The following is a 23,070-nucleotide window of genomic DNA, read 5'->3' as shown; positions in this document are numbered from 1 at the left end:
AACAACAAAAAGCAACCCCAAAACAAAAACCAACCAACCAACCAGACAACAACAACAACAACAACAAAAACCCATAAAGCAAAAAACACTTGGGGTTTAGGAGCAGCGACGCAAGTTTCACTGTAGCAATCAATACTCCATTTCTTTATATGCGTGCATGCGTGGGTGCTCAGTCGTGTCCTGCTCTTTGTGACCCCATTGACTGTAGCCTGCCCATCTCAGCTGTCCATGGGGATTCTCCAAGCAAGAAGAATGGAGCGGGTTGCCATGCCCTTCTCCAGGGCATCTTCCCAAACCAAGGATCCAACCCACATCTCTTATGTCTCCTGAATTGGCAGGCAGATTCTTTACAATTGGCACCACCTGGGAAGCCCTAGACATAGGTTTATTCCATATCTTGGCAATTGTATAAGTAATGCTGCTACAAACATTGAGGGGCATGTATCTTTTCAAATTAGTGTTTTCATTTTTTTTTATGACATACACCCAGGAATGGAATTGCTGGGTCATATGGTAGTTCTCGTATACATATGCTAACAATATTAATCTTCCAAGTCACAAACATGGGATGTCTCTTCGTTTAGTTATGTCTTCTTTAATTTCTTTCAGCAACATTCTACAGTTTTCAGTACAAGTTTTAATTAGTTTTTTTCCAAAGTATTTTATTCTTTTTGATACTGTTGCCAATGAATTTCATTTTCTTTCCAAATCATTAATTGGTGTTTAGCAACTGATTTCTGTGTATTGGCTTTTTATTCTGAAACTTAGACAAATTCATTTATTAGTCTAACAATTTGTGAGTGTGTGAGTCTGGAGTCTTGATGGTTTTCTACACATAAGGTTATGTCTTCTCTGAACAGATGTAATTTTGCTTCTCTTTTTTCAACTTGGATGACTTCACTTCTTTTCCATGTCTAATTGGTTTGGCTAGAACTTCCATACCTATGTTTAATATGAGTGGTGAAAACAGACATCCTTGCTTGTTCTTGCCCTCAGAAAAAAAGCTTTTATTTTTTTTCACCATTGATTGTGCCATGGACTTTTCATAAATGGTCTTTATTATGTTGAGATATGCTAGTCACTCAGTTGTGTCTGATGTTTTGTGATCCAATGGACTGTAGCCCACCAGATTCCTCTGGTCCATGGGGTGGTCCAGGCAGGAATAATGGAATAAGTAGCCATTCCCTTCTCCAGGGGCTCTTCTTGACCCAGGGATGGAACCCATGTCTCCTGCATCTCCTTCTTTGGCCGGCAGATTCTTTACTACTGAACCACCTGGGAAGTCCATTTATAAGTATACAATAGTGATTGCGTAAGGGTCTTCTGTCCTGTAAGTAAGAATAGTCTGGATCCTTGGCTCTTTGCTTTCTCTGTTGTATTACTCAGTGACCTTTTCCACATTTACAGCTCTTTCCCCCACATTTTGCAGCTCTTAACAGGAACACAAATATTTCAGGAAGATTTGAGATTTTTTGAAAAGTGTCCTACAGTTTTTTGTGTGTGTTAGTGTTTACTTTTTGCAACCTTGCATTAAATATGGTTTATCTTGATTCTTGGTTTGTTTTTTTTTTTTTTTTTTTTTTTTTTGGAGGAGAATCAGAGTACTTCATTTCCTTCACTCTGGTCTGGCCCAGAAAAAGGTGTTGAAAAAAGATAGTTACAAAGACAACAAACAATCTTTCCAGAATATTGTCAAACAATAGGCCAATTAACTAAACAAAGTAGATATTGAGTTGGCCAAAAAGTTCCTTTGACGTTTTCCATGTTATGGAAAACTTGAACAAACTTTTTGGCCAACCTAATATTACATGTCTAAGTACACTGGACACCCAGTAAGTGGATTTTCTCACTAATTTATAGACAAAACCCACAACTAGCAGCGTGGGTAGGTGCTGATCTAAGAGAGACAACGAAACTTTTTAAACTGGTCACTTCTGTCAGCTGATCTTGCCTCATAGAACTTGGAGTTTTTCCTTTTATAGGAGTATAGTACCACATTCTTCTGTTTGCAATGGAGAGTCAGTTGGTATATGCTGATTTAAACTTACCCAGGGATTCTGGCATTCAAAGGTCATCACCCCCATCTCTTCTTCAGAGTAAGTGGCTTTAATTTTCCTCTTGGCATTAGTATATCTTCCAATAGTTAGATGTTCCTGTAAATTTGTGGCTTTAAATCATGACTTTGAAGATGAGCAGTAGTCATGTATTAATATTAAGTTGATATAGCATCGCCTGTCTGTAGGTAATCACAGGTGTGGAAAAAAGTATGTACCTTATAGATTTCTTTTTTATGAAGATACTTTTGTGAAAAGTGAACATCATTCCTGTTACTGAGCCTTGGCTAAAATAATGTGAATAAATACTTTACAGGTATGGACAAAGGAGTATTTTTTATTTTATTTGTAAATAAAAGGAGTTTTTCTATTTTTGTTTTTATTTTTTGCCATCCCATGTGGGGTGCAGGATCTTTGTTCCCCAACCGAGGATGAAACCTGTGCTCCCTGCAGTGGAAGCATGGATTCTTAACCACTGACCAGCCAGGAAGTCCCTTTTTTGTTTTTGTTTTTTAACAAAGAAATATTTTTAGAAATATTCTGCTACCTTGTTGTAATAGAAACCTACTTTATTTCAAATCTCTCTGTAAAATACTGTGATTAAGTTCCAATGCATTTGCGCCCGTGGCATTTCTTTTGGAATACAAAGTGTTAATGATTAACACTTTGCTAATTAATTAACACAGTGTTAAAGAAGTTAATGATGAACATCTTCCACTCTTCAAAGGGAAGGAAAAAATGTTCCAAAAGAAAATTATATTCAAGATCAAAGATGTGAATATACTCACAATCTGATGATTTTTAAATTGAAAAATGTTATCAGTTTAGAAGGAGATAAGCTACAAGACACAGGAGAATATCACTGATAAACCTATTTGATATTTGTTGAATTTGGCAATTTTCTGTGTGTCAGATGAGCTAGTATTCTGAGTGAAGGAGATGAGGATTCTAACATGAGGTAACAGGTGATGGATTCCATGGCTGAAAAGAAACTGGAAACTAAGTAGAAAATGTATGAAATTATCGTAATATAGTACTGCCTTCTGATGTCAAACCAAACTTACTAATATTGCAATTTTTATCCCACCTGATATTCATTCCATTGTGTGCTTAACAGGTGTGCTGCATCCCTTCAAGATGACGTGGGATAATTTCAAACTATTTAATCATCAACATTCCAAATTGGAGAATGAAAAGTCTTAGAGTTATCAAATAGTTTCACGATACCCTTCAAATGGGGGGAGTTATAGAAAATCGGAGAATTTTGATAACTACAGTGACTGTTTGGTGAAGCTGTAGTTATTTTTTTGATGGGAAACAGCAAAGCTTTCTGTTCCCTATTCAAATCTAGCAAAAGTGGAGAGAAAGGAGGATGGTGTTGAAAGGAGATGTGGGAGGATGAATTTATAAAAAGCAAGATTTTCCTCAAAAAATATGATCTAAGTTCCCAAATCAATGGGGTCAGAAAATGTGTCTATGCTACTCATAATCATTATTCCTCAAAATATCATTATAAAAGTAAATCTGAAAAACAAAGCAGAATAAAGTCAGAACCAAATATGTGGTTACAAAACACTTGACTGCAAAAAATGCATAATCTGCAAGTTGAGAATTTTGTATTTGGTGGTTTTACCAAGGACCATAGCTGGGAAGGCAGCCTCTTTTTTTTTTTTTTAATAATGCTGAAAATAAGTTTTATTTATTTTTTTTTCAGAACTAAAACAAAAACTGTTTATTCAGCTGTTTTTATACGTATCTATCTGTTTGAACTTTGGCTTGCCTCACACTGATGTAATATTCTATGCAAATAGCTAGTGACTAAGTGAATTTTCACAAAACTGAGCAAATCAAGAATATAACAGTAACATGATTTAATAGTAGCTGTAACTATGACTGTTATGGGCCTTTGTTTTTTTAAAAATTACTGTACAATTACTACTAGAAAATTGTTTACACTGAATATCATTATATCAGATTGTAATTAAAGGATCAAATTTTAAACTGTTGTGTTTTAAACCAAATAACACTTTTTTTATTTTTTTCATTTATTTATATTAGTTGCAGGCTCATTACCTCACAATATTGTAGTGGTTTTTGCCATACATTGATATGAATCAGCTATGGATTTACATGTGTTCCCCATAGTATCCTGTTTTTCTTCACTCTGAATTCCACTCAGGCTTCACCATCAGGGCAGCTGCCCTGGCCGATAGCTTTATGGTCACAACATTTCTTGTTTATTGAAATGGCAACTGACATGCTTTCTCCCCACATTGACCTGGTATTACAGTTATTGTGAAACCACCCCTGAGCTCTTTGGCCGAACTGTTCAGGCTGTGGGAACTGTAGAATAGTGATTATCTCAAAGGCATTCAGGTAAACCAGAGATGTGGGTTGTGACCTATTAATCAATTGATTTCTTAGAAAAGTAGATAAGTGTTCACAAAATGCCTCTAGAGTTTACCTATTAATCCAAAAATAAGCACATGTGCCAGGCATGCCTGGTGCTGAGGTTAGAACAAGTGAAAAAAATAGTGAAAAAATATTTTCTTTTTTTGTATTTATGTTATACTGCTAGGAAAACATAGAAATAAACAAGTAACTAAGTATATATATGGGTTAGATACTATTTAATGCAATAGAGAAAACTTTATCTATATTTTTTACTCTCTTATATTCACCCCTCTGCTTTTTTTATACTTTATTTATTTATTTATGGCTGCACTGGGACTTCGCTGCTGCCCGTGAACTTTCTCGAGTTGTGGACACTCAAGGGCTACTTGCTAGCTGTAGTGCACAGGCTTCTTATCGTGCTGGCTTTTCTTGTTGCAGAGCTCAGACTTGGTACCTGATGTGCACTGCTTTGTCATTCCACGGCATGTGGAATCTTCCCAGATCAGGGATAGAATCCCTGTCCCCTGCTTTGGCAGGTGGATTCTTAACCGCTGGACCACTAGGGAAGTCCTGAGAAACTGTTTTTCATTTGTAATGGAATTGAGAGTTAACTTTCGGAGAGTGTACGATATCAAGTAGAAGAATCATAGAAGGCCTGCCTCAGAGATGACATCTGTGCCAAGACCTGAAAGAATTAAAGGACAAAGATATACTTCCTTGGAGAAGAGCTTTTTAGAAGATGGACCAGGGCAAGTGCAAGTTCCCTGGGATGAGAACATTCCTGTGCTCTTGTAGGAGGAGCACATAGGTTGGGTGTGAAATGATAGAGCATGTCTGTGTTGAAAGCAGCAGGAGATGAAGTCAGAGATGTAATGGGAAATTGGATTGAATAGGAATTTGTAGACTGTTTAACAGATGTGCAGACTTAAATCTGCTTGAGAGAAAGCCAAGGAAAGACTTAGAGCAATGAAGTGAGATGATTTGGCATGCTATTTATAATTTTTTAAAATTTTATGTATTTATTTACTTATTTATTTTTGGCTGCACTGGGTCTTCGTGGCAGTCCAAGGGCTTCTCATTGTTATGTAGTGTGGCCTCAAGGCTCGTGGGCTTCAGGAATCACAGAATGTGGTCTCAGTAGTTGGGACTTGTAGGCTCTAGAGCATGGACTCAGTAATTGTGGCAGAATCTTCCCAGACCAGGGATTGAACATGAGTCCCCTACATTAGCAGGCAGATTCTTATCCACAGCACCACCAGGGAAGTCCTTGACATATTGTTTGTATTCAAACAAAAAATAGCCCTGCATGGGTATTTCCAGATGACTAAAGGAGGAGAAGGGGACGACAGAGGATGAGATGGTTGGATGGCATCACCGACTCAATAGACATGCGTTTGGGTAAACTCCAGAAATTGGGAATTGGTGATGGACAGGGAGGCCTGGCATGCTGCGGTTCATGGGGTTGCAAAGAGTCAGACACGACTGAGCGACTGAACTGAACTGAACTGAAAGTTTACCTGGCATCTTCAACTTGTTGTAACTTAGTTCTAAAGTCATGTAGTGTTGCAGAAAAACAGCTCAGAAGAGTCATAAGACCCTCCTCTCAATTCCATAAATTTTAAATGAGCAGTTATTATGTACCAGACTCCATGTCTAGAAGAATTTTTTCATATAACCCTTTGCCAAAACCTCACAAAGTGACTATTATTTTGTTTCACAGGTGAGGAAGTTCCTATTTTGTGAAGGTTACAGGATCAAAGTAACATGCTCAAATACAAATGTTTTACATTTGAGAGCCTTTGCTCTTAACCACTGCTGTCCTTCAGTAATAAACGCTATGATAGTGACTATATGAAACATGTTCCATTTTTCAAAATTTCAAGGCAGGAAAGAATAAGGAAGAAAAGAGACAGAAAGGTAAAATAACATACAACTGTCAGAAAAGTTCACCTAGGACTAAGTCTTAGGCTCACTAAGTTTAGCTGATCTGTATCACACAGGATCACATTAGAAGTACTAGGTCAGTATTCTCCAGTGTGGTTTCTCTCATTTTCATATTACACCCAGGACCTTGGAGCTCCTCTAGGTGTTATCTTTTTTTTTTTTTTTCAATTAATTGAAGGCTAATTACTTTACAATATTGTAGCGGTTTTGGCCATACATTGACATGAATCAGCCATGGATTCACATGTATTCCCCATTCCGATACCCCCTCCCACCTCCCTCCCCACCCCATCCCTCTGGGTCTTCAAGTGCACCAGCCCCGAGCACTTGTCTCATGCATCCACCCTGGGCTGGTGATCTGTTTCACCCTTGATAATATACATGTTTCGATGCTGTTCTCTCAGAACATCCCACCCTCGCCTTCTCCCACAGAGTCCAAAATTCTGTTCTGTACATCTGTGTCTCTTTTTCTGTTTTGTGTATAGGGTTATCTTTACCATCTTTCTAAATTCCATATATATGCCTTAGTATAATGTATTGGGCTTTATCTTTCTGGCTTACTCCACTCTGTATAATGGGCTCCAGTTTCATCCATCTCATTAGAACTGATTCAAATGAATTCTTTTTAATGGCTGAGTAATATTCCATGTTGTATATGTACCACAGCTTCCTTAGCCATTCGTCTGCTGATGGGCATCTAGGTTGCTTCCATGTTCTGGCTATTATAAACAGTGCTATGATGAACATTGGGGTACACGTGTCTCTTTCAGATCTTGTTTCCTCGGTGTGTATGCCCACGAGTGGGATTGCTGGGTCATATGGCAGTTCTATTTCCAGTTTTTTAAGGAATCTCCACACTGTTCTCCATAGTGGCTGTACTAGTTTGCATTCCCACCAACAATGTAAGAGGGTTGCCTTTTCACCACAGCCTCTCCAGCATTTATTGCTTGTAGACTTTTGGATAGCAGCCATTCTGACTGGCGTGTAATGGTACCTTGTTGTGATTTTGATTTGCACTTCTCTGATAATGAGTGATGTTAGGCATATTTTCATATGTTTGTTAGCCATCTGTATGTCTTCTTGGGAGAAATGTCTATTTAGTTCTTTGGCCCATTTTTTGACTGGGTCATTTATTTTCCTGGAATTGAACTGCAGGAGTGGCTTGTATATTTTTGAGATTAATCCTTTGTCTGTTTCTTCGTTTGCTATTATTTTCTCCCATTCTGAAGGCTGTCTTTTCACCTTGCTTATAGTTTCCTTTGTTGTGCAAAAGCTTTTCAGTTTCATTAGGCCCCATTTGTTTATTTTTGCTTTTATTTCCAATATTCTGGGAGGTGGGTCATAGAGGATCCTGCTGTGATTTATGTCGGAGAGTGTTTTGCCTATGTTCTCCTCTAGGAGTTTTATAGTTTCTGGTCTTCCATTTAGATCTTTAATCCATTTTGAGTTTATTTTTGTGTATGGTGTTAGAAAGTGTTCTAGTTTCATTCTTTTACAAGTGGTTGACCAGTTTTCCCAGCACCACTTGTTAAAGAGGTTGTCTTTTTTCCATTGTATATTCTTATCTCCTTTGTCGAAGATAAGGTGTCCATAGGTTCATGGATTTATCTCTGGGCTTTCTATTCTGTTCCATTGATCTATATTTCTGTCTTTGTGCCAGTACCATACTGTCTTGATGACTGTGGCTTTGTAGTAGAGCCTGAAGTCAGGCAGGTTGATTCCTCCAGTTCCATTCTTCTTTCTCAAGATTACTTTGGCTATTCGAGGTTTTTTGTATTTCCATACAAATTGTGAAATTATTTGTTCTATTCTGTGAAGAATACCATTGGTAGCTTGATAGGGATTGCATTGAATCTATAGATTGCTTTGGGTAGTATAGTCATTTTGACAATATTGATTCTTCTAATCCATGAACACGGTATATTTCTCCATCTGTTTGTGTCCTCTTTGATTTCTTTCATCAGTGTTTTATAGTTTTCTATGTATAGGTCTTTTGTTTCTTTAGGTAGATATCCTCCTAAGTATTTTATTCTTTTTGTTGCAATGTTGAATGGTATTGTTTCCTTAATTTCTCTTTCTGTTTTCTCATTGTTAGTGTATAGGAATGCAAGGGATTTCTGTGTGTTAATTTTATTTCCTGCAACTTTACTATATTCATTGATTAGCTCTAGTAATTTTCTGGCAGAGTCTTTAGGGTTTTCTATGTAGAGGATCATGTCATCTGCAAACAGTAAGAGTTTCACTTCTTCTTTTCTTATCTGGATTCCTTTTATTTCTTTTTCTGCTCTGATTGCTGTGGCCAAAACTTCCAAAACGATGTTGAATAGTAGTGGTGAGAGTGGGCACCCTTGTCTTGTTCCTGATTTTAGGGGAAATGCTTTCAATTTTTCACCATTGAGGGTAATGCTTGCTGTGGGTTTGTCATATATAGTCTTTATTATATTGAGGTATGTTCCTTCTATTCCTGCTTTCTGGAGAGTTTTTATCATAAATGGATGTTGGATTTTGTCAAAAGCTTTTACTGCATCTATTGAGATAATCATATGGTTTTTATCTTTCAATTTGTTAATTTTTTAACATTGATTGATTTGCAGATATTAAAGAATCTTTGCATTCCTGGGGTTAAGCCCACTTGGTCATGATGTATGATTTTTTAAATATGTTGTTGGATTCTGTTTGCTAGAATTTTGTTAAGATTTTTGCATCTATGTTCATCAGTGATATTGGCCTGTAGTTTTCTTTTGTGTGGCATCTTTGTCTGTTTTTGGAATTAGAGTGATGGTGACCTCATGGAATGAGTTTGGAAGTTTACCTTCTTCTGCAATTTTCTGGAAAAGTTTGAGTAAGATGGGTGTTAGCTCTTCTCTAAATTTTTTGTAGAATTCAGCTGTGAAGAATTTTGTTAGATTTCATCTGGTCCTGGGCTTTTGTTTGCTGGAAGATTTCTGATTACAGTTTCAATTTCCTTGCTTGTGATGGGTCTGTTAAGATCTTCTATTTCTTTGTGGTTCAGTTTTGGAAAGTTATACTTTTCTAGGAATTTGTCCATTTCTTCCAAGTTGTCCATTTTATTGGCATAGAGCTGCTGGTAGTAGTCTCTTATGATCCTTTGTATTTCAGTGTTGTCTGTTGTGATCTCTCCATTTCCGTTCAGCACTACCAAACCAGCTCTTCAACAAATGCTAAAGGATCTTCTCTAGACAGGAAACACAGAAAGGTTGTATAAACACGAACCCAAAATAACAAAGTAAATGGCAACGGGACCATACCTATCAATAATTACCTTAAATGTAAATGGGATGAATGTCCCAACCAAAAGACAAAGACTGGATGAATGGATACAAAAACAAGACCCCTATATATGCTGTCTACAAGAGACCCACCTCAAAACAAGGGATACATACAGACTGAAAGTGAAGGGCTGGAAAAAATATTTCACGCAAACGGAGACCAAAAGAAAGCAGAAGTCACAATACTCATATCAGATAAAATAGACTTTAAAATAAAGGCTGTGAAAAGAGACAAAGAAGGACACTACAGAATGATCAAAGGATCAATCAAAGAAGAAGATGTAACAATTATAAATATATATGCACCCAACATAGGAGCACCGCAATATGTAAGGCAAATGCTAACAAGTATGAAAGGGGAAGTTAACGATAACACAATAATAGTGGGAGACTTTAATACCCCACTCACAACTGGATAGATCAACTAAACACAAAATTAACAAGGAAACACAAACTTTAAATGACACAATGGGCCAGCTAGACCTAATTGATATCTATAGGACATTTCACCCCAAAACAATCAATTTCACCTTTTTCTCAAGTGCACATGGAACCTTCTCCAGAATAGATCACATCCTGGGCCATAAATCTAGCCTTGGGAAATTCAAAAAAATTGAAATCATTCCAGTCATCTTTTCAGACCACAATGAAGTAAGATTATATCTCAATTATAGGAGAAAAACTATTAAAAATTCAAACATATGGAGGCTAAATAACACACTTCTGATTAACCAACAAATCATAGAAGAAATCAAAAAAGAAATCAAAATATGCATAGAAATGAATGAAAATGAAAACACAACAACCCAAAACCTATGGGACACTGTAAAAGCAGTGCTAAGGGGAAGGTTCATAGCATTACAGGCTTACCTCAAGAAACAAGAAAAAAGTCAAATAAATAACCTAACTCTACACCTAAAGCAACTAGAGAAGGAAGAAATGAAGAACCCCAGGGTTAGTATAAGGAAAGAAATCTTAAAAATTAGGGCAGAAATAAATGCAAAAGAAACTAAAGAGACCATAGCAAAAATCAACAAAGCTAAAAGCTGGTTTTTTGAAAAAATAAACAAAATTGACAAACCGTTAGCAAGACTCATTAAGAAAGGGAGAAGAACCAAATCAACAAAATTAGGTGTTATCTTTTCTCTCCCTCCTCCAGATGATTATCCAGGTGTCACTATCTGAAATTTAATCCATTCTGTTTCCTACCTTAATCTTTTATCACATTTAGCTATGGTAAGTTCCATCCCCACAAGGATGTTTGAGAAGGAGCTAACTCTTCTACAGATGTCAACGTCTTAACAGGAGAGATCATTAGTAGTTGGCTGAAAACTGGGACACACAACTCAGTCACCTGGGGGAGTATAAAAAAACTAAAGTAGAAATAAATGGACTTGCAGGTCGCTCTGAAACATTTTTTTTAATTGATTAATTAATTTTTATTTATTTTTGGCTATGCTGGATCTTTGTTGCTCCGTGGGCTTTCTCTAGTCGTAGTGAGTGGGAGCCGCTCTCTAGTTGCTTCTCATTGCAGTGGCTTCTCTTGTTGTGGAGCACAGGGTCTAAGTTTCAATACTTGTGGCCCACAGGCTTAGTTACCCTGCCACGGCAGGTGGGGGTCTTCCTGGATCAGGGATTGAACCTGTGTCCCCTGCATTGGCAGGAAAATTCCTCACCACTGGACCACCAGGAAAGTCCTTAGGACCCTACTTTAAGATAACTGACAAATGTTCTCTCCTGCCCCTAATCCCCAACCAGAATCTAGATCTTTCTTATGTGATCCAAATACCCTTTGCTTTTTGTACCAGATGAACTCAACTGAGTTAACCAAGCATATTTTCTTAACGTCTCAGATCATTGTCAGGGTCCACGTTGGCATAACTTTGCCCTGAAATTTGGTTGTGCTGTGATTGTACTTCTTGCCTTGACTGTGATTGGATTGAGTGTTTCAGGTAAGTGATGCAAGATCATGTATTTCTTGTTCTACTTATTCACTTTCTGCCATAAATAGTAAAGTATGTTAACAGCTTTGGCCACCCCACACTTAGCAGAAGACTCATGAAATAAAAACAGTTACAAAACAGTGCTCTAATAGTGCCCAGCCCATATCCACTTTGCAAACCCTAGGCTTTCATATTTTTCTTTCTAATTGTTCTGAGAATCTTCATAAGGGATTTACATGTGCTCCAAGAACTTTTTTTAAAATTGCAATTATGATAAAAGCTTGATAATAACAAAGAAAATAAGTTTACAATTGCTTAGAGTTTATTTTTCTTTTTTTTTTTTTTTAATGTGGACCATTCTTAAAGTCTATTGAATTTGTTACAATACTGCTTCTGCTGTTTTTATGTTCTGGGGTTTTTTTGTTTTGTTTTGTTTTTGTTTTTGTTTTTTGGTCCCAGGGTATGTCGGATCTTAGCTCCCCTACCAGGGATAAAACCAGCATTCTCTGCATTGGAAGGTGAAGTCTTAACCACTGGACTTCCTGGGACATCCGTACAGTTTCTTAGGTGCCTACTAAAGTCCAGATTGTCCTAGGCAATGTCTCCCATTGACAGACACAATTATACTCTTTCTGAAAATGGAACATGTAGATAGGAGTGTAAGCAATTTAAGAATTTAAGTAACACCTGGGAGTTTACTTATATAGTGTGTGTGTGCATGCTAAGTCACTTCAGTCATGTCTGACTCTTTGAGATCTTAGGGACCATAGTCCTCCAGGCTCCTCTGTTCATGGGATTCTCCAGGCAAGAATACTGTAGTGGGTTGCCATTCCCTTCTCCAGATTACTTATATATTAGATGCAAGTAACTCAATGTTTCTCTGTGTTTGTTTATTTTGTCTTCTAAGCAGACCACTGTTACTACATTGCTATTGCTCTTATCTTCTGTTCATTCCAAGCTTGTTGAGATAGTACTGAGATGACAATTTCCTGAAATGATAAGTATAGCATATCCATTTCATTGCACCTTTCAGCATTTTATCTTAACGGTGTTTCTTTATTTACCAGTGATATTCATAAGACAAAACACATCAATAGAAAAAACCAGCATGGATGCTCAAGAGAACAGGAAGGAAGCAACAGGTATATTTTGTGGCTTGAATTTTCTAAGACTAATAGCTAAAATTTGATAGTTATCATTGTATTATTTTCATTAAGGCTCATTACAACCCATATGTTAAGATTAGTTTTATCACTCTGATTTTATATTTGACAAAGCTGAGGCATGGAAAAGTTAAGCAACTCATTTGGGATCATACATGTGCTAAGGGGTAACACTGAGAATTGTACTTCAGTGGTCTATCGTCAGATCCTATGATCTTAACTACCAGATAATACTGCCTTATGAGTACTTCGGCTAGGAGAGTCAATAATTATTAGTCAAAATCCAAGCTATAAAATAAGATATACATTAAGTGAGATATTTGGTGATTTTAATATGTCAGGCAGCTAACCTTTGACTGAAGCTAATGAATGGAACACAAACATGAAATGAATTCTTTAATATCTATTTATTAATCATTAAGATATTGATCTTGTCCTTATACTTACTAAGCAGTATGTGTTAATACTCTGTTGTTGAGAGACTGTAGCAGAATGTGATCATTTATTATATACGTTTGTACAGAAGAAAACTTTTAAGAAACTGAGAATATCCCTCAAAAAATTCTATCCAATAAATCTCATTATTAGGCAAATATATAATTTAGCAGTTAGAAATTTCCTAATAACTTTTCTCCATGATATTTCCCATAAATTGTGGCTATGAATTATTATTTGCTTTTCATTTTACATGTTGTTACAAGTAGACTTTTTTTTAAGAGAGTTTGATATAGTTGTCCATGGATTAGGAAGAGCAAAGATATGGAATTTAAGGAATCTCAAAAAGAGTTTTGGCTCTATCACCACCGGCTTGTGTGGACTTGAACAAGTTATTCCGTCTGTCAGTGTTTTAGCTGATCACTAATTTTCAAATCTTAATAGCAGAATGAACAGTGGTCTCAAAACCCTCAGTTATATTAAATTCATGAATTGTTCTCACAATGATGATCAGACTCTTTACTGAATTTATAATGACTTGTATGACATCCAACCAGTCCATCCTAAAGGAAATCAGTCCTGAATAGTCACTGGAAGGACTGATGTTGAAGCTGAAACTCCAATACTTTCGCCACCTGATGCGAAGAGCTGACTCATTTGAAAAGACCCTGATGCTAGGAAAGTTTGAAAGTAGGAGAAGAAGGGAGCGACAAAGGATGAGATGGTTGGATGGCATCACCGACTCAATGGGCATGAGTTTGAGTAAACTTCGGGAGTTGTTGATGGACAGGGAGGCCTGGCATGCTGCAGTCCACGGGGTCGCAAAGAGTCGGACACGACTGAGCGACTGAACTGAACTGAACTGTGTATGTGTGGTTAGTGTTAGTGGGGCGGGGACAGGTTAAAAATATAGCATTCATTTCTTTTCTTCCTCTTTCTTACTTTATTTTTATTTTCTCTCTTCTTTCTTACTTTAGAGAAACCAGTTCTGTTAACGTGCCCAATGCACTGGCAACAAATCCAAAATAAATGTTTGTATTTTCATGAAACTTCCAAACCTTGGAGTGATAGTCTAGCTGACTGTTCCACAAGAGAATCCAGTCTACTGCTTATTCAAGATCAGGAAGAATTGGTAAATAATTATTAATAAGTAAAATACTTTAATACAACTCAGCACTGGCTTCTAACCATATCAAGATTTTTGTGCTCTAGTCTTGAGGGTTCTATGAAGATGGAAGTATTAACCTTGACTTCAAGGAGCTCACAATCCAAGAGACTAAATGGACATATAAGCAAAATAAATATTATTTAATGAATACAAAATATAAATATAAATATTTGGATATATAAATGAATGGAATAGAAATATCACAAGTAAGGAATAATTAACTCCAATGGGGTGTCAGGAAAGGCTTCATAGAGGAAGTGATATTTGAACTGGGTTTCAGAGGATGAATAGAATAACGCAAACCAGCAATAGATAAACGGTTTCAATATTCAGTCATTTCTTCTGTTTCATTTACAGAGACTCATACAAAATCTGATAAACAAAAAAGCAATTCTGTTTTGGATTGGATTAAATCTTACATTATCAGAGAAGAACTGGAAGTGGATAAATGGATCCTTTTTAAATTCTAATATGTGAGTATTTGATAAGCTAATTTGAATATTCAATTTGTATCAGGTTTGCAAGGCAAGATAGTAACATTGCTATTGAAGACTGAGATTTATAGTTTTAATTTAGTTTAGAAATTTTCAAAAGAAGCAGTATAGTCTGAGAAGTATTTATGAAAATTAAAGTTCAGTGAAAACAAGAATTTTTCATGTGACATGTTAATAGGAGATTCAGTTTCCAATTTTCAAAGCTTCATTTTGTATATATCATGATGAAATTTCTATTTAGAATGCTTCTCTTCCAGTGAAGATGAACTTGCAAGTTCCAGATGTTTATATTAGCTTTCTATTAAAAGTTTATATCTGTGACTGACTGTGTAGTTATTGTTCAGTTGCTAAGTCGTGTCCAACTCTTCGTGACCCCCATGGACTGCAGTTCCCCTGGTTTCTCTGTCTTCCAGCATCTCCCAGTTTGCTCAAATTCACGTCCATTTGAGTCAGTGACACTATCTAACCATCTCATCCTCTGCCTCCCCCTTCTCCTTTGGCCTCAGTCTTTCCCAGCATCAGGGTCTTTTCCAAAGAGTTAGCTTTTCCCATCAGGTGGCCAATGTATTAGAGCATCAGTCCTTCCAAAGCTTCAGCATCAGTCCTTCCAAGGAATATTCAGGGTTGATTTCTTTTAGAATTGACTGGCTTGATTTGCATGCAGTCCAAGGGACTCTCAAGAATCTTCTCCAGCACCACGATTTGAAAGCATCAATTCTTCGGCACTTAGTCTCTTTATGGTATAAATTTCACATCAGTATATGAGTAATGGAAAAACCATAGCATTGACTATCCTGACATTTGCTGGCAAAGTGATGTCTTTGCTTTTGAATATGCTGTCTATGTTTATCATAGCTTTCCTTCCAAGAACAAGTGAAAAAAAGTGAAAGTGAAAGTGTTAGTCCCTCAGTCCTATCTGAGTCTTTCCCACTCTATGGGTGTATCCTGCCAGGTTTCTCTGTCCACAGAAATGGATTTCTCCAGACAAGAATAATGGAGTGGGTAGCCATTCCCTGAAGCAAGTGTCTTTTAATTTCATGTCTTCACTCGTTGTCTGCAAAGATTTTGGAGCCCAAGAAAACAAAATCTGTCACTGTTTGCATTTTTTGCCCTGCTATTTGCCATGAAGTGATGGAACTGGATGCTAAAATCTTAACTTTTGAATGTTGAGTTTTAAGCCAACTTTTTCACTCTCCTCTTTCACCCTCTTTCAGATGCTTTTTAGTTCCTCTTCACTTTTTGCCATTAGACTGTTTACTTGAAAGTGAAGTCGCTCAGTCATGTCTGACTCTTTGTGACCCCGTGGACTGTAGCCTGCCAGGCTCCTCAGTCCATTTACTTACCCAATGCTTAATAACTGAACATCTCGTTGTTTCCTGAAAGTTACAGAAAATACTGGCTGGATGAGGAGAATTATGTGAGAAAGTCACAAACACTAAAGAGAGTCTTTTCTTTTGCTCTGCAGATTACCAGTTTATGGTGATGCTAAAGAAGACAACTGTGTTTGCATATCAAAGACACAATTTATTTCTGATACCTGTTCTTCAGAAAATAGATGGATCTGCCAAAAAGAACTAAAACTGCCAGAAATAAAGTAATATGTTCTTCCAGTTGACCTGCCATCCCCCTCCATCTCTTTAATTTCCATTTCAGATCTCTGTCATTTTAACTGTATATATTGTCATAGTGGCTCCATGCACATTTTGTGGTACAAAGTGAACACACACTAAGAATTCTAATTTTTGTGAATTTTACAAAAGTTCATGTCTAGCCTCCTCATTCCATAACTGAGAAAACTTATACCTAAAGAAAAGCTGTCTCAGGGCATGTGCTCAGGAGTCGGATCACTGGATCATATGGTAGTTCTATTTTTCAGTTTTTTAAGGAACTGCCATATACCGTTCTTCATGGTGGCTGTATCAATTTACGTTCCCACCAATAGTGCAGAAGGGTCCCCTTTCCTCCACACCTTTTCCAGCATTTCTTGCTTGTAGATTTTTTCATGGTGATCATTCTGACTGGTGTGTTAGCTTTGACATAAATACACAACCATGTGTAAAATGGATAGCTAGTGGGAAGCTGCTATATAGCACAGGGAACTGAGCTCGGCACTCGGTGATGACCTAGGGGAGTCTGTTGGGGAGGGAGGTAGGCGGGAGGCTCAGGAGGGAGGGGAGATATATATATATATATATATATATATATATATACTTATAGCTGATTCACTTCATTGTACAGCAGAAGCTAACACAGCATTGTAAAATAATTATATTCTAATGAAAAGTCTCATTTTAAGAGACAGTGATGCACTATGGATAAAAGCCCAAACCAGCTAAGGGGAATGATTTCTAATTGGGGAGCTTTCATCCATCGCCCTCTGTGCCTTATCTCACCTCCAAAAAGTTTTAGTCATTATTTCTAAAGTCTTCTGCTTCTTCCACAGCCTCTATTTTTTGTTTTATGTTTTGTGGCTGAGCATTGATTAAAATGCATTCTCTGGACTCTTATATCAAAGACCTAATACTAAAGTAATTTCGGGAAGGGAATTGAACTCTTCCCCATCACTGCAAAGTCCTTTTCATTTTAATTTTATCCCTGCTTTTTTTTTAATTAAATTTTATTGGAGCATAATTGCTTTATAATGTTGTGTTAGTTTCTCAGTTCAGTTCAGTTGCTCAGTTGTGTCCGACTCTTTGCAAACCCATGGACTGCAGCACACCAGGCTTCCCTTTCCATCACCAACTCCTGGAATTTACTCAAACTCATGTCCATCGAGTCAGTGATGCCATCCAACCATCTCATCCTATGTTGTCACCTTCTCCTCCTGCTTTCAATCTTTCCCAGCATCATGGTTTTTTCTGTAAGTCAGTTCTTCGTATCAGATGGCCAAAGTGCTGTGACCTCAGCTTCAGCATCAGTCCTTCCAATGAATATTCAGCACTGATTACCTTTGGGATTGACTGGTTTGATCTCCTTGCAGTCCAAGAGACTCTCAAGAGTCTTCTCCAACACCACAGTTCAAAAGCATCAATTCTTTGGCGCTTAGCTTTCTTTATAGTCCAGCTCTCACATCCATACATGACTACTGGAAAAACCATAGCTTTGACTAGACAGACCTTTGTTGGCAAAGTATCATCTCTGCTTTTTCACAAGCTTTCAAGGTTCATCATAGCTTTTCTTCCAAGGAGCACGAGTCTTTTAATTTCATGGCTGCAGTCACCATCTGCAGTGATTTGAGAGCCTAAGAAAATAGTCTCTTACTGCTTCCACTGTTTCCCCATCTATTTGCCATGAAGTGATGGGACTGGATGCCATAATCTTTGTTTTCTGAATGTTGAGTTTTAAATCAACTTTTTCACTCTCCTCTTTCACTTTCATCAAGGGGCTCTTTAGTTCTTCTTCGCTTTTTGCCATAAGGGTGATGTCATCTGCGTATCTGAGGTTATTGATATTTCCTCTTGCAATCTTGATTCCAACTTTTGCTTCATCCAGCTCAGCATTTCACATGATGTAATTTGTACATAAGTTAAATAAGCTGGGTGGCAATATACAGCCTTGACGTACTCCTTTCCCAATTTGGAATCAGTCCATTGTTCCATGTCCAGTTCTAACTGTTGCTTCTTGACCTGCATACAGATTTCACAGGAGGCAGGTCAGGTGGTCCAGTATTCCCATCTCTTGAAGAATTTTCCAGTTTGTTGTGATCCACACAGTCAAAGGCTTTGGCATAGTCAATAAAGCAGAAGTAGATGCTCTTCTGCAATTCTCTTGCTTTTTCAATAATGCAACAGATGTTGGCAATTTGATCTCTGGTTCCTCTGCCTTTTCTAAGTACAACTTGAACATCTGGATGTTCTTGGTTCACGTGCTGTTGAAATCTGGCTTGGAGAATTTTGAGCATTATTTTGCTAGTGTTGTGAGATGAGTGCAATTGTGTGGTAGTTTGAGCATTCTTTGGCATGCCTTTCTTTGGGATTGGAATGAAAATGAACCTTTTCCAGTCCTGTGGCCACTGCTGAATTTTCCAAATTTGATGGCATATTGAGTGCAGCACTTTCACAGCATCATTTTTAGGATTTGAAATAGCTCAGCTGGAAATCCATCACCTCCACTATCTTTTTTCATAGCAATACTTCCTAAGGCCCACTTGACTTCACATTCCAGGATGTCTGGCTCCAGGTGAGTGATCACACCATCGTGGTTATCTGGGGCATGAAGATCTTTTTGTACAGTGTTACTTTTTACTGCACACCAAAATGAACCCACCATACATACACATATATCCCTCCCTTTAGGACTTCCATCAACAGTGCGTTAATTACTGTTCCACGTGCTATGCACTGTGCTTTACTTTTTTGCGACCAGGTACCAATTTCTGGAAGACAAATTTTCTACCAACCAGGGAGGTGGGTATGTTTCAGGATGATTCAAGTGCATGATATTTATTGTATATTTGTTTATTTACTTCTATATTATTATATCAGCTCCACCTGATTTTACATCAGATCATCAGGCATTAGATCCAAGATGTTGGGGACCCTGCCATACTGTATATCCTCATTAGTTATCTATTTTATACGTAGTATCAATAGTGGATATATGTCAATCAAATCCCTCATTTCCTCCCACCAACCCCCTTTCTCCTTTGGTGTCCTCACGTTTGTTCTCTATGTCTGTGTCTCTACTTCTGTTTTGCAAATATGATCACCTGTACCATTTTTCTAGATTCCACATGTATGCATTAATACAAAATTTATTTTTCTCTTTCTGACTTACTTCACTTCATATGACAGTCTCTAGGTCCATCCACGTCTCTACAAGCAATCCAACTTTATTCCTTTATATGACTGAGTAATAGTCTGTTGTAAATATGTACCACGTCTTCTTTATTCACACTTCTGTTGATGAACATTTAGGTTGTTTCTGTGTCCTCACTACTGTAAATGGTGCTGCTATCCACATTGTACTGCATGTATCTTTTTGAATTATGATTTTCTCATCAATGCTTTTTGATTTTTCTTCTATGTTTGCTTCTTTCTATGGTTCATGCTATAGGAAATACGTAATCAAAATTTTCATTGATATCGTGGAAAATGTGATTTTTTTTTCCTGACTCCACAGTTGGGGAAGCTAAAGTTACAGAAGAGAATCTATTACAGAAGAGAATCTACAGAATCTATTCTGATAAATCTCTTGAGTATTCAGTTTAAAAAAAAAAACACATGCCAAATTTTCTATGGAAATCAAATAAATGGTAATATTGAATTTATCCTTTAAGGAGATGCATAATAAAATTCCTGAAAAATAGATATCTACTTACTCCAGTAAGTCAGTGCCAACCTGAATCATATAAATTCAAATAATAGTATAATGACCAAAATAAAATTTTAATTTCTGCTTTCCATGCATGTTGATTTATAATAATTATTAATATAAAATTTTGAACACTTCAAAAATTCAAAGTATAATTCTTTTTGTGCCAATTACTTAGGGAATATCAATAAGTTTTTAGAAAAAGATTCTAGACAAGAGTATCATTACAAAGTAATATATGATAAAAAGTGAGATGTTTGAAGTGTTTGATACTTTGAGGGAAAAAGATCTGTAAAGAACAGATACTTTAGAAAAAGTGTTCCCACAATTGACAATATCATTCCTACCTCCTTGGAATGACATTCAAAGCAACCTTCTAAAGCAGATCAGGGGAAAGCTAAGTTCATTCTCCTATACTTCTGAGATCTGAAATCAAGCACCCCTAAAGCACACATCTGTATGGACCTTTTACAATGAAACTAAGCCCGAGAAGTTAGGTCCTTACACTGTCATTTGCTATTGCACTATTAGATAATCACATGAATTCATTCTTGGATATGATAAGGCTGAGGTCATCTCTGAAATTCAAACTATAAAGATGCAATTCCAGGAGGAAGGCAAGTCTAACCATATTCTAGACAGATTAAAAAATATCAGATAAGAGAATTTTTTTTTATTTGCAGGATTTGAGTCAACGTTTCCTGACAATAAACTCACTGCAAAGCCAAGTCATGTCAACCTATTATGTCACTCAGGATTGGCCATCTACACTTCCTCTGTGAAGCCCATGCTTCAGATGCAGGCTCCTGACCACTCTCCAAACACATCCTGATGTTTTAGGATTTCACTTTTGCCCCATATGTGTGACAGACTCCTTTCATATAATCCTTTTATTCTTTGCCTAGAAAAAGCCTAGGAACTGTAGAAAGCGTGAACTGAATGTTCATTTCTTTCTGAACTTTCCTTCAAATCTCTCTGGTTCTCACCATTTTTAAACTTTTTCTCCCCACTTTTCTAAAACAGGATTTAGTTTCTTCTTTGCTATGTTATAATTAATCTTCTTTATGATTGTAAGACTGGCTCTGCTTCTCTCCTGGCTAAAGTTGGACAAATATGATAGAACAATGAAGGGAAGTCTATGATTCAAATACAAGAGTAAGGGCATAACAATGGTCTATTTATGTTGCATTGAATCACCCTTGAAACTGGACTAGTGACATATCTTCCGTTTATTTTCTATGCCATGTGCTTGAATTTGAAATTCGTTTCCCACTATTTTACCGTCCTGTTCTACCCACTGACAGAGCTCCTCAATATACAGAGTGTGTGTGAAAGCAGGTATCATGGTTAACATATATACACTATTACGTGTAAAATAAATAACAAGGACCTACTGTATACCCCTTTGCTGTACACTGGAAACTAACACAGCATTGTAAAGTAACTGTATTTCGATTTTTAAAAAAAAAATCAATTATCATGGAAAAAATTATACTGGGAAAAATTAAAAATAAAACATAGCGCATTAGTCTAGCTTTTTTTAAGCCATTTTTTCCAATCCATGATGTGTTAGTAGCCACCAATCAAATTCTGTTCCTTTAAAATGCAGATATGAATAAACAAGGATAAGTTTTTACTTTCATACCAAGCAGTGTGGGGAAGGAAAATCCAAAAGTACTGCGATGAACATTGGGGTGCATGTGTCTCTTTCAGATCTGGTTTCCTCAGTGTGTATGCCCAGAAGTGGAATTGCTGGGTGAAGTAAGCCAGAAAGATAAAGACCATTACAGTATACTAACACATATATATGGAATTTAGAAAGATGGTAATGATAACCCTATGTGCAAAACAGAAAAAGAGACACAGATGTACAGAACAGAGTTTTGGACTCTGTGGGAGAAGGCGAGGGTGGGATGTTCTGAGAGATCAGCATCGAAACATGTATATTATCTAGGGTGAAACAGATCACCAGCCCAGGTTGGATGCATGAGACAAGTGCTCAGGCCTGGTGCACTGGGAAAACCCAGAAGGATCGGGTAGAGAGGGAGGTGGGAGGGGGGATCGGAATGGAGAATACATGTAAATCCATGGCTGATTCATGTCAATGTATGACAAAAACCCTACAATATTGTAAAGTAATTAGCCTCCAACTAATAAATGAAAAAAAGAAAATCCAAAAGTACAAGATAATTATAAAAAAGTTCTAAATTCTAAATATCTAGAAACTCATGAAACAACTAAAGTAACCAGGAGTAATGGGCATAGTTTTTAATTCACCCCTTGACAGCGGTTGGTCTGCATCTGCAGGTGTTTGATAAACTCCATTCTGTCCTCTTGTGCACTTACTGGGTTTGGTTTTGTGTGTGTGGGATGTGTGTGTGTGTGTGTGTGTGTGTGTAACTGTGCTTGTTCCCTTCCAACAAAGCAAAACCAAAGTAAAAAAAGAAAAAAAATGTATATCAATAAGAAGAGGTTAATCTGTTTTGTCCTTTTGCACAGCTTATTTATTTCCTTCATAACATGAAATTTGATATTTTATTTATATCTCATTTTACCATTGTTATTATTTTATCACCATATTGCCATCTGAGCTCCATGAGATCAAGTACCTTTGTAGTGTTGTAAGTCAATGCACGGTTTTGGCACATAGTAGATGTTCAGTAAGTATTTCCTGAACAACAAACACATAATTATCAGATGGGATTTGTTTAGTGAGTGAGCTCTCCTAGATGATTCTTGCTTGAGGTTTCTCGTGCAATCGGAGTAAGATGGTTACTGGACTGGGGTTAGTTCAAAATCTGTGTTGCTCGTGTATGTGGTGACTGATTACGCGAAACCTCAGGATGACTGAGTTACAAGAGCGGTTTTCTGA

General features: G+C 37.0%; 1 protein-coding gene across 1 annotated transcript; it reads left to right on the top strand.

Annotated features, from left to right (window-relative positions):
- The first annotated feature begins 1,862 nt into the window (after positions 1 to 1,862).
- LOC122680441 (killer cell lectin-like receptor subfamily B member 1) lies at positions 1,863 to 16,500 on the top strand. Its single transcript, XM_043881797.1, has 6 exons — positions 1,863 to 2,096; positions 11,536 to 11,634; positions 12,693 to 12,767; positions 14,201 to 14,355; positions 14,749 to 14,864; positions 16,351 to 16,500. The coding sequence occupies exons 1-6, from the start codon at positions 2,012 to 2,014 to the stop codon at positions 16,481 to 16,483; spliced, it is 663 nt and encodes a 220-aa protein (XP_043737732.1). The 5' UTR covers positions 1,863 to 2,011; the 3' UTR covers positions 16,484 to 16,500.
- The last annotated feature ends 6,570 nt before the right edge of the window (positions 16,501 to 23,070 follow it).

This window comes from Cervus elaphus, chromosome 22, assembly GCF_910594005.1.
Source record: "Cervus elaphus chromosome 22, mCerEla1.1, whole genome shotgun sequence".
In the NCBI taxonomy this organism is placed as follows: domain Eukaryota; kingdom Metazoa; phylum Chordata; class Mammalia; order Artiodactyla; family Cervidae; genus Cervus; species Cervus elaphus.
The sequence above is the reverse complement of the archived record's forward strand: the minus strand, read 5'-3'. Positions and strand labels throughout refer to the sequence as shown.

Bases quoted from the DNA above. Each gene is read 5' to 3' on its own strand.
- LOC122680441 (XM_043881797.1), top strand. From the start codon at position 2,012: ATGGAGAGTCAGTTGGTATATGCTGATTTAAACTTACCCAGGGATTCT. The intron at 2,097-11,535 runs GTAAGTGGCTTT...TTAACGTCTCAG, and splicing joins ACCCCCATCTCTTCTTCAGA to ATCATTGTCAGGGTCCACGT. The intron at 12,768-14,200 runs GTATATTTTGTG...TTCTTACTTTAG, and splicing joins GAACAGGAAGGAAGCAACAG to AGAAACCAGTTCTGTTAACG.